We start from the raw sequence: 20,345 nt of genomic DNA, 5'->3' as shown, positions 1-20,345 counted from the left end.
AAAACAGGCTTGAAGTCTACTTATTTGAAGAGTCCTTAAAAATAAATTCATTTATAGAATAATGAAATATCAGGACTACTCCATATGAATTTTAACTGATTATAGTTAAAATCATTTTGACTATAATCAGTTAAAATGGATGTGACAGAATGGAAATATTATAATAAAAAGATAGTATAACAAAAAAATTTCATTAAACACAGGCCTAAAGTTGTTCTACAGCCCTCACACAGAGTATATACTTAAATAAATTAGCCAAATGCACACACAGTTTTAGTTCATCAAAACTTATTTCAGCCCACAAAAAATGGACAATAATTATCAAAAGTGTCTTAAGCTAAAGAGTTAGTTTCATTTATGTTTAATATCAGATTAAAGAAATATTTTTGTTTACTACTATTGCAATTCAAAATATATATTCAGATATTTTAAGAACCAACACCGGTATATATTCTTATATGAAATTAAATTCAATGGTTCCTGAATTAAACATATACATAGTGAGATACACCTATAAACCAAATATATAATGCTAAGTAAGGATGAAATAAACTAATCTAACATTAATCTATTGTTAATAATAGAGTCAATAACAATAACAGTGAATAAATTATTGCTCTGCAGAAGAAATTTTGTAAAATAGTCAAGTTTTTTGAAAATTTCATTCAAAATGCATTTTGTTTCCAAATCTAGAGAAGAAAAATAAATTTTGGCAGAAATTGTTTTAAATAATCATTTTTCCTAATTATTATTAATTATTAATATTGATAAATAAACCCTTAAAACAGCAACTTACTGAAAGTAATTTATGTATCTGATTTTGAAGAGGACTGCTGCAAAATACTTCACCCTAATATACATGGCAGTTGTAACACAGATGAAATTTAATTTTATTTAATTTTGAAAACTAATGTGAACATATGACTATTATATAACACACACACACACACAAAAAAAAAATTATAAAGAATTTTTAAAAACCACTTCCAAGAGGAATCATAAGTGCATTTTTTGCTGCAAACCTAATATTATAAGCAAATTAATTCAGACTGAAACCTCAAAGGAATATATACTATCCAGAATTCCAAAGCCACATCACCTTAGTAAAAGAGATTAATAATTTAATTAGCAAAACCAATAGTCAGCACATACATTGATGAAAGTATGTTTATTAAATTAAAATTGCAAGTATGTTCAATCATGCTATTATGCCAAGAAATCTGTTTTTTATTATTCTTGTAACATTTAAGTCTATTAAGCCTTCAAAGTTACCTCATTTTATAGGTTTTTACAAAGTTATAAATTATTTCATAGAGAAGTAATTAATTCTTCCATTCCATATGTAATTAAATAGTTTTATATAAATGAAATATAATTTCATTTTTCATTAGTGTCCAAATGAAACTAAATAATGAAATTTCAGGTTTTTAAAAACATGGCAGATTTATTACATAACTATTGTGAATAACAGCTTACATTCCAAGAGACATCAATATTAATGAGTACACTAATTTCCTGATGTAATTACAGAAATCAGTAATTATATACATCAAGTGTTTTAAAGAAGTCAGTCCCTCTAGCATAGGCTAGTGAAAACTTATATGCAAAAATAAAAATAAAACAAAGAAAAAAAATCATTTCACTGCAATGTGACAAAACTGGACAATGTTTTTCACACTCCCAACTTCCCTATCCTTAAATCCACTGTAGTGAATACCAAAGACCCCCTCATATCTGAGTTCTAGAAATATACTGCAAAATAAAAACCATTTATAATCTTTAGATGGCTTTCACACAATACACAAAAGCACCAAAAATGCTTTTGAATGATTTTCACTATAATACATATTTAAATGTGTAATCAAGACTTCTATTATCTACTAAGACTGACAATGAATTTTGATTTTTATTTGTGTGAATTCCGTTTCTATCAAAGAAATGCCAAGTGAAAATACGGATTTTTTTTTATACAGTATGGCATACACATACTAATTCTGAAAGGACTGGCTAAGTAGCTTTATAATTCTAATAAAAAACCAATATGGTTTCTTTATACGGAAAGAGTATACATAAAACTACACTGAATGCCTCAAAGCCTATAATATGAAATGGAGGGAAAATTAAATAAAAGCTGCACATTTTCTAAATGTGGTATAATAAGTAAATCGCATATCAAAGCAGTAGGTAAAAAGCAGCCTTTAAAATATCTGGTTAAAATATGTATAACTGAGAAACCACGAACAAAAAATATGATAGCTCTTCAAATTGATATTCCGAAACTATCCTAAAATCTAATATCAATTTTAATTTAATGTAACAAGTACCCTTTCCCCCTTTTTGGCATGTTACAACTGCATGATCTAAAATTCAAAAATGAACATTAATCAGATCACTGCCACTTCTGATGGTTATATAACTGCTCATTAAATGCAATATAAAATAAGATTAGTATTATATACAATATATTAATTGTTTGGAGCTTTGAAATCCTGATCAAAATTTTTAACAATCAAAGAATATCCAGATGTTAGAGATGCTTTTTTCATTCTTTCTTTTTTTTTCCTCCTAGATCAAACTAATACAATACAAGATATGCTACATACTTTATCATACTAGGGGTCAGAAAAAGCACTAGAAATACTCAAAACATGTTTGACAATAAATTTTTAGGTGCTAAGTAGAAAAACTGGACAATTATTTTTATTCATTAGCATGCTTACAAAGCATTTAAAAACTAACAAAAGGAAAACAGCTGTTCATACAAAAAAATTTTCAAAATGTTTGAATATAAAGCAGTTCACATGTAGTATCAGAAAAAAATTAGTTTAATTATTAATCACTTTTATTATTTCCAAAATAAAGATGTTTTATACTTCAAATAAAACAGAAGGAATCTCACCTATCATGGATAAATTGCTATAAGATAAAAAAACATATATATATATATTTTTTGTTAGTTGTTGGCACATCGGCTTCTGTGGCCATAATGCACCTCCCAAGGTTTTTGTACTACTCTGATCCAAGCCTGAGGCGGGATTTGAACCTTTGGGTTGCCAGGCAAGCACTTTACCCACCCGGCAGATACAAATATAACTCACATGAAAAAAATATATATCTACGGGTTACAAAACAGTTTTATCAGCAGTATATGAATATTAAGAGTACTTTTCCAAACCCCTAGTTCACATAATACTACTGTTTCATGCCTGCTCAAATGAATGCAGCTAAAATTTATTTACTTTTAAATGTTTCTTTATATATGTAATAAAATATTTTATATAGTGCATGAAAAATGATGCAAATTAATTTATTTGTTAACACACAAAAAGAGATTCAGTTCAAATATAGTTAAACCTTGATATAACACAGTCCAACTGAACATTGAAGAAACATTATCTGGTAACACTTAACTCACTCTTAGGTCTGTCTGCTGATAATAGGCCCAATATATCAGGTTATACTATAACAGCTTTCTGATACCAAATATAATTTTAAAGTTCCTCCTATACAATAACTATTAGCCACTGTCATAATAATTTTTGAACCTGCTTTATTTTACAATTCTTTTACTAAAATGAATTTATCAAACTTACATTGTACAAATGGAATATCATCTCTGTATATGAAATATAAGTTTTATTAACAGAACAGGAAGTAGACATCTAAATTTCACAATGTATTTAGTGTGAGTTTATATGTGCACGCGCACGCCTATGTCCATATATATATATATATAAAAGGAAGCTAGTATTTTTTTATTTTTTTTTATTTTTTGTTTTCAATCATGAATCATTTCATTGATTATTCTCAATCATTTTTACCTCCCACAACAAAGAAGCAGGGGTCACCAACAGCCTGCCAAGCTTATCTGCAACACAACAAATGCATTATGTATGTTATGTGTGAGGTATACAAATAAAACACATGCTGAAGTCCACAATTAGTAAAACGTACATAAAAGGGGTAAAAATGTAAGTATACTAGAATGTTGTACAAAGTGCTGCAAGTGTTGCAGATTTTTTCCATTTTTTTTTTTTTTTATCTCTCTCTAACTGTTTTACATATCCACATATTCAAGTACGATACATGATGACAAGTATGTGGACCTTATTTTCTTCTTCTTTTAATCTAATATTACCATGTATGCATGCCCCACACCACTGATAATATGAAGGGGCAGCTGCATACCAGCTGAAACTGTCAGGCTTTTATCAAAACAGAAATACTGAGGAAAAATATATATATATAAAAAAAAATAACACAACAACAACAGAGCATCTGAATTGCATGTCACAAAAGCAACAGTCAGAAATCCCTCCAGAGTAAAGGTTATCTAATAACAGGAGGTAAGTGGAGACAGTTATCTGCCTAGAAATCTGTTCTAACACATTATTTCAATAGAGAAGGAGAAACGTTTTAAAGTCTGCCTGACCAAGGGACGTGGTAGAGCTGCCCCACAGCAGAAAACAAGTTTTTCTAGTGAACTCCAGAAGGAGCCTGCCACTCAGGCTTATAAGGTGAAGGTCTAAAATGGCTAGGGCTCAAAGTAGGAGCAAGACTGAGGCTTGGAGGGGGTGCCAGACTCAAACTGGTACTAGTTGTGGTAGGGTTAGGTGTTGGACTTCCTTCCATCTTGATGCTAGGGCTATTTGTAGTGTTGTTGGTATTACTAGCATTGTTGCTAGGAGCATTATTAGGGACATTATTGTTACCTGCTGGTGACTGGTTAGAAGCACCATGACCCATAGCTCTTCCGTGACGATTTGTACCAGGCGATACTGAAAAAGAAATAACACATAATAAAAAAAAATAATAATAATCACCAATTTTAATGTTAAAACAAAAAAAAAACTTTTAAATTAAAGAGTAAAATAATTTATACATAGTATATAAACAGTGTCTCTTACAGAGACAGTCAAGTAATTTAAATATATTGTTTTTATATCACTTTCTCTCAATCCCCCTTAGCAGGCATGTTCCTACTCAGTGTGTGGCAAAAAATAAATAAATAAATAATAAACTTAAAACAAAAAATATCTACCAGTGATGTTAATGTCAATTTTAGCATTACCCTAGTATCATCTTTTACTTTATGTCAGAAGTGTTAGAAAAAAATAAAAGAAACAGAAATAGAAAGAAATAGTATTATTGTGATAAATTCTCCAAAAAACCAGGATTACAAAATTTTTAAAGATTCAAGAAATATCACACAACGAAATCATACAAATAATTAACATTTAAAATGTCCAAAGAGTGTTTTTTTTTTTTTTTTAAAGGTCTGCTATATTAGCTCATGCAAACCTGAAAATAAATAATTTTGGAACATCAACATCTGAAGTAGACATTTTTATTGATTTTAGAGCTGAGCTGCATGGGAAAGAGAGCAAAAATAATTGAACTCTTAATGAGTTAAAAGAAAAACTACACTCAGCTGTCATATGAGTTACATAGGCCCTGCACATAAGGACATTTCAGATCTCTTCAACCTGACCACTGAAAAAACTTATTTCTCCTTCAAGATTCATCTTATAATCCAGTGAACTGGTTTAAGCATGGGGAAGTTTAATTAATTATTTAATTGGTCATATAATAACCAAAATTGAGAGGGCGCTACAAACATTCTTTATCATATATCAGTGGCAAACTGAATTATAAATCCTTTTAGCTATGTTGTTCACAGCAAGAAGGTATTGTTCATTTTCTATTTATTTAATATCTTTAAAGAAAACTAATTTTGATTTTCTACTTGATCTACTATTTTAGTAAAGGCTGATTTATTCTTAATATTCCTATTATTTCAATATTATGCTTTTTTATATTATTTTTATCTTATTCAAAAAACTTCTATTATATCAGGTATTTTGCTATTCTAAAATTTCTTCTAATTTACTTCAAATATCACTACATACTTTAATACCGGGATCCTTACTAAAAGGTCAGGCAGTTACGCTCCCAGTATATCCGAATTATCTATATAATATGCTGTTTCTATGCCCTTGCTTTCAGCTTGCTAACTAAATTTTTATATACCTCAAAATCTATTAGAGCAATTCGAGGGAAATTGTGGTCTATTGCTATCCTTATTCCTCCTCCTATTCACCTTAATTTAGGCATAAGCTTCTTTTTCAGTACATAAATAAATTGCACTAATAAACATTAATAGTTGGTACTCACTTTCATTATTTTTGATTCACTTCTTTTATTATTATTATTTTTTCACTACTATCTGTTGGGCTAGTGTTAATTCACTGCTATCTGTTGGGCTAATGTTATTCTGCCAGTTTGCTGCTAAATTTAACATATATTGCATTATTATATTAGAGTATTGAAATTATATTCTTCATATATTTGAACCTAGACAAACTGGCAAATGGTAAACAGAAACAGATAGCCTCAGCCAATTATTATTCGCTTCCATTATTTTTTCACTGCTATCTGTCGGGCTAGCAGTTATTCTGACAGTTTGCTGCTAAATTTAACATGTATTGCATTTTTATATTAGAGTACTGAAATTATATTCTTAGTATATTTGAACCTAGTTGTTGTTATTTGGTTTTTAGGAGCATTAGCAACTAAGGCCATATTGCTCCAGGGATACGCGGTGGTCATTCCCTGATCTTTCCACATCCTCTGTATTTAGTGGTCACGGGCTCGAACCGCGGTCTAATCAAGAAGCGTGTGCTATGCACTGCTGCTCCTGCCCACCTGGCTACAGAGGTGCCATTTGAACCTAGACAAACTGGCAAATGGCAAACAGAAACAGACAGCCTCACCCAATTATTGATAGGATGTATTGAGTGGAGCAAGTCCTAGTTAACGTTCCATTCAAAGTATCCATTAATTAATAATTTGCTACATCATTATTTTATTTTTATTATAATTTATGTGTTTATTTATAGGGTACAAAATGAAGTCCAACATAGGTTACCTAAATACTTGGCACTATGGCCTTATAGGTATATTTTTTCACCCCTAATACTTATATTCCAAAATTCTTATTAAATTTCATCAGTTGTATAATTCCCTTGCTATTCAGTTTAATAAATAATGTAATATATGTTTTACAGACTGATGTAATGTTCAATCATTATTTTGATGGCATTAATCTGTTCTGATACTCTTTTTCTATTTCGTAAATTCCACATTTTTCTACATAATTTCACATATATTTATATATATGTATGTATGTATGTATGTATGTATGTATGTATGTAGGGAGTCCGCAAACTTTTTTTTTTATTTTGATGGGTCCATAGATCTCAGTAGTTTGGAAGCCACTGACACAGCGGATCAAAGTGTGACATAAGTCATTACAGACCTGATGCTTGACTTCTATTCGAGGGGAAAATAATGGAATCACTAGTTAAAGAAGTAATGCAGGACCGTCTAAACGGGATGAAGTCATACTGCAATCACAGCTTGGATTTGTTAATGGGTGACTTTGTCGGACCAATAAGGAATTTAATGCAAAAATAATTTTGAATCATATTCTTATTTTTCAGAAAAACTTTTCATACTGCTGCACAAAAAAGACTGCTGTACAAATTGGAGTAGTGTATATTACAGGCAAGTTACTGCCGTAGCAGATTAAAGGGTTAGTTGATTGGAGAAGACAAAGAATCTTACTAATGGGCACTGCTCTTCTTGGACTAATGTTATTAGTTGAGTTCCCAGTGCTGGGCCCATTGTTGTTTTCAATATTATTAATAATATTGATGAATGCACACTAGGCTTAATATCTAAGTTAGCAGATGAAATGAAGGTGGACAGGGCAGTTAACAACAGGAATCAGGATATACTACTGTACCAACAAAGAGATATTGTTCAAAGGTTAGAACTAAATGGATGTCAGATAAGCTTATGAGACTAGTGAGAGAGAAGAAAAATGCATGGGTCGATTATAAATTAGCAGAGGAAACAGATTCTAAAGTAAGTACACTAAACTGCAATAAGATCATGGGGGGTGGGGGGTTAATTTTTATATATATTAAATTATTAGTTTTTCTTTTAAGTTTTCCATTGTATGAAGGTCATTAATATACAAGAGGAAAAGATTTGAAGAAAGGCCTGAACCTTGAGGAATACCAACATTAGTGGAAAAATTAGAAGATATAGAGCCATCTACTATGACCTACAGTGAGCAGTAGGAGATAAAATTGGATACCAAATTACAAAAAACAGTTAGCAATCCATAAGATGGAAGTTTATTTAGAAGATCTTTATGCCAAACATGATCAAAAGCCTTTGAAAAGTCTAGAACAACTGCTTGAATTTCATCAAGCTGTTCCGTTGAATTTGTCCATAAATGGGTAACATAATCCAGTATATCACTAGTGGATCAACACTAATGGAAGGTTTCAAGAAAGTTTAAAGTTGGCAGTGAATGAATTTCACCATTATGTTGGAAAAAGTAAGAGTGAGTGTAATGGGATGATAATTGAATTGAAGAAATTTGTCACCCTTTTTAGGAACTGGCTGGATATCAGCAAATTTTCAAGCAGAAGGATAAATACCAGTGGAATGAGAAAGTGTAAAAAGGACACAGAATGGGAGTAAGTTCAGGAGCACAAATTTTGAAAACAAAATGGAGAAATACTATCAGTACCTGTAGCTTTCTTTGCATCAAGATTGTAAAATTCTTCTGCCATCCTCTTGATGGAAGACCAGAGGAGGCATGAGTGGAATGTACTGGAAATAGACGGAAGTGATTTACCAGGATCATCAATACAAGAGTTGGAAGTAAAATAGAATACTGGAAAGTGAGCTTTATCTTTAGCTGAGGTGGAAGTAGAACCATCAGGTTTTAAGAGAGGTGGGAATACAGATGGGCAGTTACAGCCAATAGCTTTTGCAAGAGACCAGAACTCAGCTACCGTTTGGACAAGAATCAAAGTTTTCTATTCTTAGGGCATTCAATATCTAGTTTGGATTGATTAGTAACTGCTTTACAATTGTAATGAGCTTTGGTGTAGGCAGAAAAGAAAATTTCATTTTCTACCTAGGAGACCACAGGAGGAACTGAGTGGAGCTTGTAGGATGTGACATGAGGTGGTTTACCAAGTTCATTGAGTTAGAAAAAAATAGGATATTTGTAAGTCAGCTTTGTCTTAAGCTGAGAATGCAACAAATCCATCAGGTTAAAACAGAGGTGGGGGGGTATTGATGGACAAAAGTTCTAGCCAACAGCTTTGGGCAAGAGAGCAGATTGTCCAAATACCATCTGGACAAGAAACAAGTTTTATACTCTTAGCCTGTTCAAAGTTGAGCACGGACTGATTAATAGCTATTTTACAATTATTGTTAAGCTTATTTGAAAACCAAGATTTTAAAGTGAAATGTGGAATAAAGGATTTCATCCCTACAAGAATATTTTCGTTGTCACAACTGAGCATACATTAGGAATAGAAAATTTAAAACAGTTTGCCAACCAAGGAAAAGAAATGGGATGGGATGGGATGGGATGATTTGCAAGATAATTCCATTTTACATTCCTGTAAAGCTAAATGACATGAGGGTGGGAGTGGCTATGTGAGAATCTCCATAAACACTCCTCTATATATATACCATAGATCACACCAAGTTGTAATCTGAGGTACCCAGATAATCACTAACATTAACTGTGTAATTTGAAGGGTTGTTGGCGAGAAACAGATCGGGTGTTTTGGGTGCATGGTTAGGATTGTCTGATATTCTAGTAGTTGAATGAATAAGTTGTAAAAGGTCATTTGTAATCACAAAAGCCTCAGTATCTCTGCCAGCTGGATCTGTGCAGTCAGAAAATTGACACTAGGTGGATATTTGAGCATTAAACTTATCATCAAAAATTACTTCACTGTTACAAAAATTAGATTGGAGAAAGTAGTTTCAAAGGAAGTCAGCCAGCCAAATGGCTAGAACTGCTACAATTGGTCACCAAAGGATGGTTGTGGTAGAGTTGTGTGAAAATTTTCCTTCCTCTAGTATGGTTGTTGTTGTTATGGGAGTTTCTGGCGCAAGGGCTACTTTGGCCATATTGCGCCTACCAAAGGTAGTGAAGCTGTCTCTAGTATGGAGCTGGCTGTTGGAACTAACTTCCAACTGGTGTCGTAGATGGTGAGTAGTTGGAATAATTTTAAGGTAGGAAAGAACTAGACAAATTCTTAGAGGGAATGGACAGGTGATGTGGGAAGTTTTTTTTTTTTTCCCTTTTTGCTAATGCAGTATAAGCTTTCTTTCCTGCATCAATTGCTGCCACTAATACCCATACTAAATAAAGCATATATTTCAGCTCTAGCACTGAAGTCTCAGGTTCTGCAGTCTTGGTCCATTTCTGCTAGTTTCTGTTCTGCTTTCCAAAGATTAGAGTGTATCACAGCAAGTTTAGCAATTTTTAGTAATGTCAGTTTTATTGTAAAGATAGAAACCAATGTAAAGAAAAACCTTCTGAAAACAAAACTGAATATGCTGCGACTGCAACCTGATATTTCAAGCTCTATCCAAAATCACAGGTTTGCAGTCCCAGAATATTCAATTCTGTTTTCAGAAAGTTCTTAGTTCCACTAGTTTCCATTCTGTTTTCCACAGTACTGCACTCATGTGATATCACAACACGGGTCTCAGAGTACTACCTTGCTTTTGTTACCAGTGATTTGTTCCCCAGTCAACACTATCAGTGTACCAAGATATTTAAAGCACTCAAAACATTTCTCTATGTAGGGTTCCTCAGTGTAGTACAGTTCAGTCATCTATGGTCAAGTTTCAGAACCCCTCCCAATAAGTACATGGATTGATTTGATTTATTTCTAACTACCTGGTTTGTAATCATTTATTTATTTTATTAAGAGATTTAGTTAAGTTCCTTGTTTTAAATGTGAGTTTCTTATTAAAATCCTGTGTTGTCATAAATGTTGTTTTATAAGTCCAGTTAAAGAATTATTACTGTATTGTAACAATTATATTATTTTGTATAAATCTTGTTATACCCTATCTAGTGGAGGGATTATTAAATTCTAATTTAAAATGCTATGGACAACAACAGAATTGAATTAATTTCATATACTGACAACTGATATCAATCTTGTAAGTACGTAAATTATGTACAAAGAAAAGATTGTTAACTTCTCTTTGTACATAACTTTAAAGAATCCAAAAATCTAGGCCTCATGGATTTCATTATGAAATCTGAAAAGTGACAATTTTATTTAGTTACTCGTATTGTCTGGTGGTTGATTTGATTTGATTTAAGAATTCTTGGCGCAAGAGCTACTGCGGCTAAAATGCGCCTGTAAAATTTTATATTTTATATAATGGTTTTGTTTTAATTCGTATATTGCTGCTAATGATTTCAAAGAGTAACAGAGAATGACTATAGCTTGCTTTAGAAATAATATTTAGTTTTATATTTGATTGTAGTAATTTATTTTCTTGAGGAACTGAAAAACATCTGCTATATTTTTTCTATCTTCCAGTATGGTTTTGAGAGTGAGGGAGTGATGTTTGTTTAGCTCTTTGAAGGAGTTTCGGCACTCATCTGCAAAAGCTGGACAAGTAATCAGTACATGTTCTACTATTTGTTGTGTGTGACAGATAGGGCATAGAGGGGGATCCTCTCCTTGCAAAAGATAAGAGTGACTGAAATACGTGTGTCCTATCCTTAACCTAGCAAGTATCACTTCATCACGTCTATTTTTCTGAATGCTGGATTTCCATGGTTGGAGTAATCTTTTAATCTGATGCAATTTGTTAGTGGTAAGTACTTGCCATTGCTGCTGCCAGTGATGTATCCCACTGTGATCAATAACATGTTTATAGTCTGAGAAAGGGATATATTCTGATGCAGAAATATTGTTGTTAGCTTCTTTGGCAGCTCTGTCTGCTTGTTCGTTACCATGTATTCCGACATGGCTTGGGATCCAGCAAAATCTAATGTTACGACGTTGTTCAAGGAGTTTTGATATTTTGTATTGAATCTGCTGTTGTAGAGGATGTTTGTTAGAACTGATATTTTGTATTGCCAACATGGAACTACGGGAGTCAGTAAAAATTATGCTGTTTTGAAAACTTGAATGGTCGATTTCGTCTAGTGCTAACATAATGGCTTGCAGTTCTGCGGTATAAATGCTACAGTCCTTTGGGAGTTTTTGGGCCAATGTGATGTCAGAAAAGTAAACTGCTGCGCCCACATGAGAATCAGTTTTGGATCCATCTGTATATAGAAAGCAATGATCTGAAAATTGTGCCTTATAAGCAGCATGCAGTTGTTGATGGTTCATATGAGAAAGGATTTGTTTGCTCGAAATGTGGAAGGAGGAGTCACATAAAGGTTGTCTGATTATCCGTGGTGGAGTAGACTGCTTCGTCAGAGGATTTGTTATCCAGGTTAAGCTCTCTACTGAGAAGAAGGTTTTTAATCTCACATTCGCAGGTTTATTGATTCTTTGTTGTTGCTGATAATGTTGTTCCCATTCAGAAGCAAAGAGAGTTTTCTGTAGAGGGTGGTCTGGTAAGGATTTTATTTTAGCTGCATAAGAGAGTAATTGATTTTGTCTTCTGATTTGCAGAGGAGGTTCTTGAGCTTCGGCGTACAGGCTCTGCACAGGTGAGGTGTGGAAAACTCCAAGGGCTAAACATAGTGCGCAGTGATGTACCGGGTCGAGCCATCTCAGGGCACTAGGTCTTGCCGAGTCATAGACTGGGGCACCATAGTCTAGCTTAGACCGAATGAGAAGGCGATATAAACGTAGTAGGATTGTCCTGTCTGCTCCCCAGGATATAGCGGATAGGACCTTCAAGATGTTCATTTTCTTCAAACAGTGGACTCTTATATGACTGATGTGCTCTAGGAAAGTCAGTTTTTTGTCAAAAACTAATCCTAAGAAACGGACACTATTTTTAATTGGGATGATCTGTTCATTCGGCCTGAGTTCTGGGTCAGGATGGAGATTCCTTTTTCTGCAGAAATGTATACATGCAGTCTTTTGTACCGATATTCTATATCCATTTCTTTCTGTCCATTTTATGACCCTGTTAATGGCTACTTGCAATTGCCGTTCTATTGTCCTCATATGCTGCGCTTGATAAGAAATGCTGAAATCATCAGCATAATCTGTTGTAAAGATATTGTTTGGGATTTGTTCTATTATTCTGCTGAAGTGGACTGCAAAAAGTGTGGCACTAAGTACAGATCCTTGAGGGACCCCTTCTTCTTGATAAAATATATTGGAAAGTGTATTGTTCATTCGAACTTGGAAGGTCCGATTCTTAAGGAAACTGTATATGTAGAGGGGTAGATGTCCTCTAAGGCCAAGTTGATGTAACCTTTTAAGTATACCATATTGCCACGTGGTATCATATGCCTTTTGGATATCAAAATTAACCATGACTTGGTGTTGTTTCCTGAGAAAAGCATTTCTTACTTGATTTTCCAGTTGTATAAGTACATCCGAGGTACAGCGATTTTTTTCTAAAGCCAAATTGTTCTGGGTTGAGATCATTATTTTCTAGATACCATGTTAGTCTATTGTTGACCATTTTCTCTAAGATCTTGCCTAAGCAGCTAGTCAAAGCTATGGGACGGTAGTTCTGTGGGTCTGAGAGATCTTTTCCCTGTTTTGGGAAAGCTAGTATTATTGTGTGGTGCCATTTGTTTGGGAAAGAATTTTCAAGGTATATTTTGTTGTATAGATCTAACAGGGCTAATTGGGACTGTTCATCTAATTGTTGTATCATTGCATAATGGATTTCATCAGGACCGACTGCGCTGTGTTTCAACTGTAGCAGAGTTTGTTTTAGTTCTGCTGCCGTGAGTGGCAAGTTGTATTGTTCACACTGATTGGTAGAAAAGTTTAATTTTATTTTTTCGGCCTCCTTCTTGTACGTTTTGAAAGTTGTGGGGTATGCACAATTAGCAGATGTATTCGAAAAATTTTCAGCAAGCACGTTGACTATATCTAAGGTGATTGTAACCAACTGTCCCTTCCAATTTAGCAATGGAGAGTGGTTTAATTGAGAATTGTTGGTCATCCTTCTGATCTTTTTTCCAGATAAGTGTAGCTGGTGTGGAAATAGTTATAGTGGATGCAAATTTCATCCAAGCAGCTTTTTTGCTTATTTTTTGCACTTTCCTGACCTTGGCTCTGGCTCTCTTGAATTGTATCAGATTGTCTGTTGTTGGATTTTTGCGAAAAAGGTTCCAGGCTCTATTTCTCTCTTTTTTAGCTTCCTGGCACTCTTTGTTCCACCATGGTTTTGGATATATTCTGATGTTGGAAGATGTTTTAGGTAATGTCTTTTCCGCAGCTTGAAGCATACTATCAGTAACATAGGCTACTGATGTTTGTACTGATTCTCTTTTAATAATGTTGCAGTCTAGCTTGGCTAGTATCCTGAATGTTTCCCAATCTGCATCATATATTTTCCATCTGGGGTGCCTACTGGCTTGGCATGGCGTTTTTTCCATGATTTTCAAAATAATGGGGTAGTGGTCACTGCTCAATGGAGTCTCGTGCACGCTCCATTTAGTCATAGGGAACAGATTGATAAGTCTATTGCAGAACTGCATTTTGATGGAAGGTGGAAATATGTGTGTGTGCCGTCATTTAAAATCATTAGGTTGTTCTTGACAATTAATTTTTCTATTTGCTTACCCTTCTGGTCTATTTTGTGATCGCCCCATAGTGGGTGATGTCCATTTGGGTCACCTAAGATGCAGAATGGAGGTGGTAGTTGAGTGATCAGCTCTTCGAAATCCTTAAATCGGAATTCTTGATTAGGGGGTAGATATATTGAGGCTATGGTAATATTAAAGCCTATTGCTAGACGGGCTGCAACTGCTTCTAATGGTGTGTTCAATGGTATTGTTTGGGAAGGGCCATGTCTGTTAACTAGTATTGCAACTCCTCCTCTCGCTGTTCCATTCGTTATGCGATCCTTCCTATATGTGATACAATTTTTGATTATACTATTGTCCTGTGGTTTTAAATAGGTTTCTTGTAGGCAGATACTTAGTGGGTGGTACTGGGTGATGAGATCTATAACATCATTAGTGTTTGAGCGAAAACCTCGACAGTTCCATTGGATAATCGTATCTGTCATTTGGGGTTAGATGTTCCCTCGGATTGCTTCCTTGGGGCTGATTTATTTTTGTCTACCTTGGTTTTGTCTTTTTTTTTGAAAAATAGGGTCTACCCGTATCCATTTCTTCTTCAGTAAAGATTTCGAGAACTGGTTCCTCTCCTTGGTTTCTTGCATCCGTGTCCATTTGTTCTGCAATCTTTTTTCCTGTACCACCTATCTTTTCTTTGTTTGCTTTTCTTCTTACATTTTGTGAATTATCTGGTGGGAAAGATAAAGGAGTATTGATAATCTTTTCTTGTTTTTGTGATGGAGATGGTTTGTAAAACTCACGAACCCATTCTGAGATGGATTCTCCTGGAGGGATTGTAACATCCGTTTGTGTGCCACAACATTTTGAATTGGGTAGTTTAATTTCCGGAGCCTTTTTGATTGTGGTAATCTGCGCATAAGAAGGTTTGTTTGCTATATTTATTGTAATTACCTTTTTATCTTCCTGATATGAAACTCCATTTTCTGCTTTGAATTTTTGTATCATTTTTTCCTTCTTCCAAATTTCACACTCCCTTGAATATGCAGTATGATCTCCTTTACAATTTACACATTTATGGTTTCCAGCTGTGCAAGTAGAAGTGGCATGTTCTTGCGAACCACAGTTTCCACATGTTAATTTTCCTCTACATACTGTCTGTGAGTGACCAAACTTCTGACAGTTGAAACAACGGAGAGGATTCGGGATGTACGGTCTTATATTGCAGTGTAGATATCCAGCTTTTACTGATCTGGGTGATTTAGGAGTGTTGAAAGTGAGTATCAGATTCCTGGTGGGGGTAATTATCCCTTCTTTTTTAATTGTAATTCTTTTAACACTGATGACTCCTTGTTCCTGAAGTTCCATTTGAATTTCCTCTTCGGGCACATTTAGAAGGTCCCATTCCGTAATGACACCTTTTGAAGTATTTAATGTATTGTGCGGGGATACTATTACTGGTATTCCTGCAAAGGTTGTCATTTGTAATAATTTTTCTGAGTGTTTAGCATTGGCCGTTTCTACCAAAATGTCGCCTGATTTCAGTCTTTTAACTTGTTTTGGTGGGCCGACATAACTCTCAAGAGTCTTTTGTATGAGAAAGGGTGACAATTGTCCTACCGCTTTCTCAGTATTTGAGTGTACAATAATATATGTTGGAGAAATTAAAACTTGAGAGTCAGTTTTTAATCTCTTTGTGGAGACAGAGTCATTTCTGATTGCCTTAGAGGTGTCTCCGAAAGAACTAGATTTCTCATATCTTGGATCAGTTCTATTCGGGTCCGTTGACCCAGTGGATTCCTGGGTATTGGGAGTCAGTTCGCTCCATTTCGCCCTGAAAGGGAGAGCTTTTCCCTTCCAGGTTACCGGCCCCGCCACGTGGAGGCAGGAGCAGTGCCGCCCTGTGACCAAGCACTAGGAGGTTAGTAATTAAGATATAACAGAAAATAAAAGGGAAAGAGAGGTTGCTTTCCTCCTTAATCTAATAAAGTTGCTTTCTTTACTATAGATTATTTAATTGTGTGTTAATAAATGCTTTAAATAAGGAAACGATTTCTACTTCAAGAAAGAGCGCTAATTCAGAGCACAGTCTTGATCACAAAATCGCTTGGCACTTGGGGCCATTGTTTGGTGGTCTAATTGTACCAACTGTCCTTCGCATACCAATAAACTAAATGAACTACTTCACATGGAAAGGTGTATAAAATCTTTCTAACTAAGTGGCATTCCCCATAATGTTTTTCTCTCATTTAATAAATTCAGTTCCATCTCATTTTTAGCAAAAAATGTCTACAGCTCTGACGAATATCTTTGATGACACTCAGATTTCTACACAAGATCACATATCTCTATTAAGGATTACTATGACTTTTAATCTCTCTTGGCATAAGCATATCAGCGAATGCTGATATGCTTATGCCAAGAGCTGACATGCTTCCTCTGCATCAAAAAACTGAGTCTCCTTTGCACAAGGCATTACTTTTCTGCTGAAAAACACTTCTCACTCTATACAGACCTCAAAACACGGAGATGGAGAAAACCCCCTGTGCCATCAGATAACTAACACACTATACAGACCTCAAATCCGCCCAATCATGGATTATTGTTCCCACATATGGAGTGATATCCGCCCCCTCACTCTCTGGCTTCTAGACTATTCAAAAGAGGGTAGTCTGATTAATCAATGAATCAATATCTCTCACAAGGTCTCTCTATTCTGTCTCATAGACTTTGTTACTGATGCATGTCTTTTACATAGATAATTCTAGTATTCTTCTGAATTGGCATCTGTAATTCGCCCACTCTCTTCCAAACAAGTCTGAACATATACAAATAGTTGGCATACATTCACTGTCCAATTCCAACCTCACAGAACCAACTTTTCCTCATTTATGCAATGTACAGCAAACCCTTGCTTTACAATATTAATCTGTTCCAGAGACACCATCGTATTATGAATGTAATAACACATTGTTTTTTGGTAATTCATTCCAAGACCTTGGACGTTGAAATTCTTGCTATATAACTAAGCTATTTATCTCTCTAAAAGGTGATTTTTATAATTGAAATTGTATATATTGTTTAAAAAAATTTATTAAAACTAATATAATAATTAAGGAACAACACCAAAAATCACTTCAACTAAAGGTTGCAAAAAAAAAAAAAAAAAAAAAAACACGTTTACAAATGCTGCTATTAGCTGAGAGGCAGGACCGCATGGTCCTGTCAGAGACAATCATAAGCTCATTCCATCGTAAAGGAAAATAAGTAGGCACCAGTAGGCATGATCACTGGTTAGTGGAATCAGCCCCTTTAATTTCAAAAAAACAATGCAAATCATTAAAATGCACTACAATTTCACCACAATCATATGTTCAGATATAAGAATCAATTTTGAATACCTTTGTGACATTTTTCTAAAGCACATTTCTGGAGGTCACCACCATAAAACAATAAAAAAAAACTTGCAGTTTCCGGTTTATTGGGCTTTTCTATTAGTGAGATCTATTATAAATGGGTAGTAAGCTAGATCTTATTGCATTTGTGATAATACCGATATAGTATTAGTAATGGCAGCATGGTGCAAGAAAGCCTATGGCTTATGATGCACCAGCCAAAAAAAACAAAACAATGATAAAAAAATAATAATAAATAAATAATAATAATAATACTTAATAAAAGAAAAGGAAATTAAACCTATCATCCTATGTGCTTCCCTCACCCAAAGGTACTATCCAGATGACCTTGGAATTTCCCCAAACTGTCAGCCTCTACTACCCATGTAGGCAACTTATTCCAGTTGTTTGTTGTTGTTTGTTTGGTTTTTAGGAGCATTAGCAACTGAGGCCATATTGCTCCGGGGATATGCAGTGGTCATTCCCTGACCTTTCCGCATCCTCCGTATTTGGTGGTCACGAAGGGCTTGAACCCCAGTCTAATCAAGAAGTGTGTGTTACACACTGCTGCTCCTGCCCACCTGGCTACGGAGGTGCCCTTATTCCAGTAATTTATAACTCGCTGGATAAAATAAAACTTCCTGCAGTCCAATCTAAACATTTCCCCCCGTACCTTGAATTTATGTCCCCGAGTTCTAGCATCATTTATAATCTTGAAAATTTCGTCCTCATTCATTTTACTGATGCCTCTCAGAGCCTTAAACACCTCAATCAAATCTCCTTTAAGGTGTCTAGTTTCCAAACTCTACAACCCACATATTCGAAGTCTTTCTTCATAAGGACGCCCTTTTTCTGATCTCACCAGGCGAGTTACACGTCTTTGCACCCTTTCAAGAAGCTCGATATCTTTCTTTAGGTGCAGTCTCCATACTTGAACACAGTATTCCAAGTGTGGTCTAACAAAAGCCTTATATAATGGGATTATCACGTCCCTATCTCTACTTGCAAAAGTTTGATAGATCATCGATAGGACACTATGGGCCTTCCTTGCAACCTGTTTACAATGCTCAGAGAATTTCATGTCTGACCGTATCGTAACACCCAAGTCCCTTTCCTCCAGTACTGGGTTTAGTTGAACTCCACCAAGTAGTAGTAGTAGTAGTAGCAGCAGTGGCATTTGATGCAAGAAAGCAAGTGTATGAGCTTATGCAGCATCAGCCAAAAAAAAAAAAAAAAATCACACCATTCCCTCCAAATGCCTGTCCAGTTATTCCTTACATTTATTCAACCTATCAACTTCCACAATGACAGATGGAAGTTTGTTCCAGCAATTAACAGCCCGCTGGGTAAAGGCAAATTTCCGCACATCTATTCTACATCTGTCTTTTCTTAATTTGAATTTATGCCCCCTTAGGTTCGTAATCTGAACAAGTGGAAGGATCCCATCAGAATTCAGCGTGCTCAACCCATTCAAGGCCTTATATACCTCAATCAGATCACCGCGCAGGTGCCTAGTCTCCAGCCACTGCAATTTGCAGAGGCTTAAGCCTCTCTTGGTAAGAGGATCCCTTCATTCCCCTCACCAATTGTTGCCCTTCTCTGTACACACTCAAGTAAATCTACATCCTTCCTAAAATGAGGCCTCCAGACCTGTACACAGTACTCAAGGCATGGCCTGACCATTGCCTTATACAGAGGGATAATCAGGTCCTTTTCCCTGCTAGCAAAATTCCTATATATCATTGACAAAACCCCATGACCTGCCCTGGCAGCCTGTCTGCATTGCTCAGAAACTTCATATCTGATTGCACAATTACTCCAAGGTCTTTTTCATTTTCTACCACCTTAAGTGTAGTACCACACAGTTGGTACGTTTCTCTGGGGTTACTTCTACCCATATGCAGTACTTCGCATTTGTCAAGGTTAAACTTCAGTTGCCACTTCTTAGCCCATCTGCCCAAATTATCTAGATCCTGTTGCAGTAGCACACTGCCATTACTGTCATTCACAACCCTGCCAACCTTTGTATCATCTGCAAACTTCGACATTAAGCCTGATATATTTTCATCAATATCATTGATAGATATACAAAACAACAGTGGACCTAACACCGAACCCTGTGGGACTCCATTAATAACATTAGTCCAAGAAGAGCAGCACCCATTGATTACCACCCTCTGTCTTCTCTCACTTAACCATCCTTTTATATATCCATTGTAGCAACTTACCCTTAATACCATTCTGCTCCAATTTGTACAATAGTCTTCCATGTGCAACAGTGTCAAAAGCTTTCCTGAAATCCAAATATATGATATCAAAATTATGTTTTGGATAAAGTTCTTTTGTAACCACATCATAATATCCTATCA

At 34.9% G+C, this 20,345-nt stretch overlaps 1 protein-coding gene across 3 annotated transcripts in view; it reads right to left on the bottom strand.

Annotated features, from left to right (window-relative positions):
* Window positions 1-4,267: 4,267 nt before the first annotated feature.
* LOC150082919 (uncharacterized) overlaps window positions 4,268-20,345 on the bottom strand; it is a 207,076-nt gene continuing 190,998 nt past the window's right edge. For 2 of the 3 annotated variants that reach the window (XM_090377680.1, XM_090377681.1), the window contains one exon: window positions 4,270-4,778. In XM_090377680.1, coding sequence (XP_090233806.1) covers window positions 4,477-4,778 — 302 coding nt within the window. In that variant the 3' untranslated portion in view covers window positions 4,270-4,476. Of the gene's footprint in view, window positions 4,779-20,345 lie in introns of all 3 variants that reach the window. The other variant, XM_090377679.1, reaches the window with a different exon arrangement.

This window comes from Mastigoproctus giganteus, chromosome 7 (assembly GCF_048544385.1).
Source record: "Mastigoproctus giganteus isolate SK-2022 chromosome 7, ASM4854438v1, whole genome shotgun sequence".
In the NCBI taxonomy this organism is placed as follows: domain Eukaryota; kingdom Metazoa; phylum Arthropoda; class Arachnida; order Uropygi; family Thelyphonidae; genus Mastigoproctus; species Mastigoproctus giganteus.
Note: the sequence above shows the minus strand (reverse complement) of the source record. Positions and strands in the feature narration are given on the sequence as shown.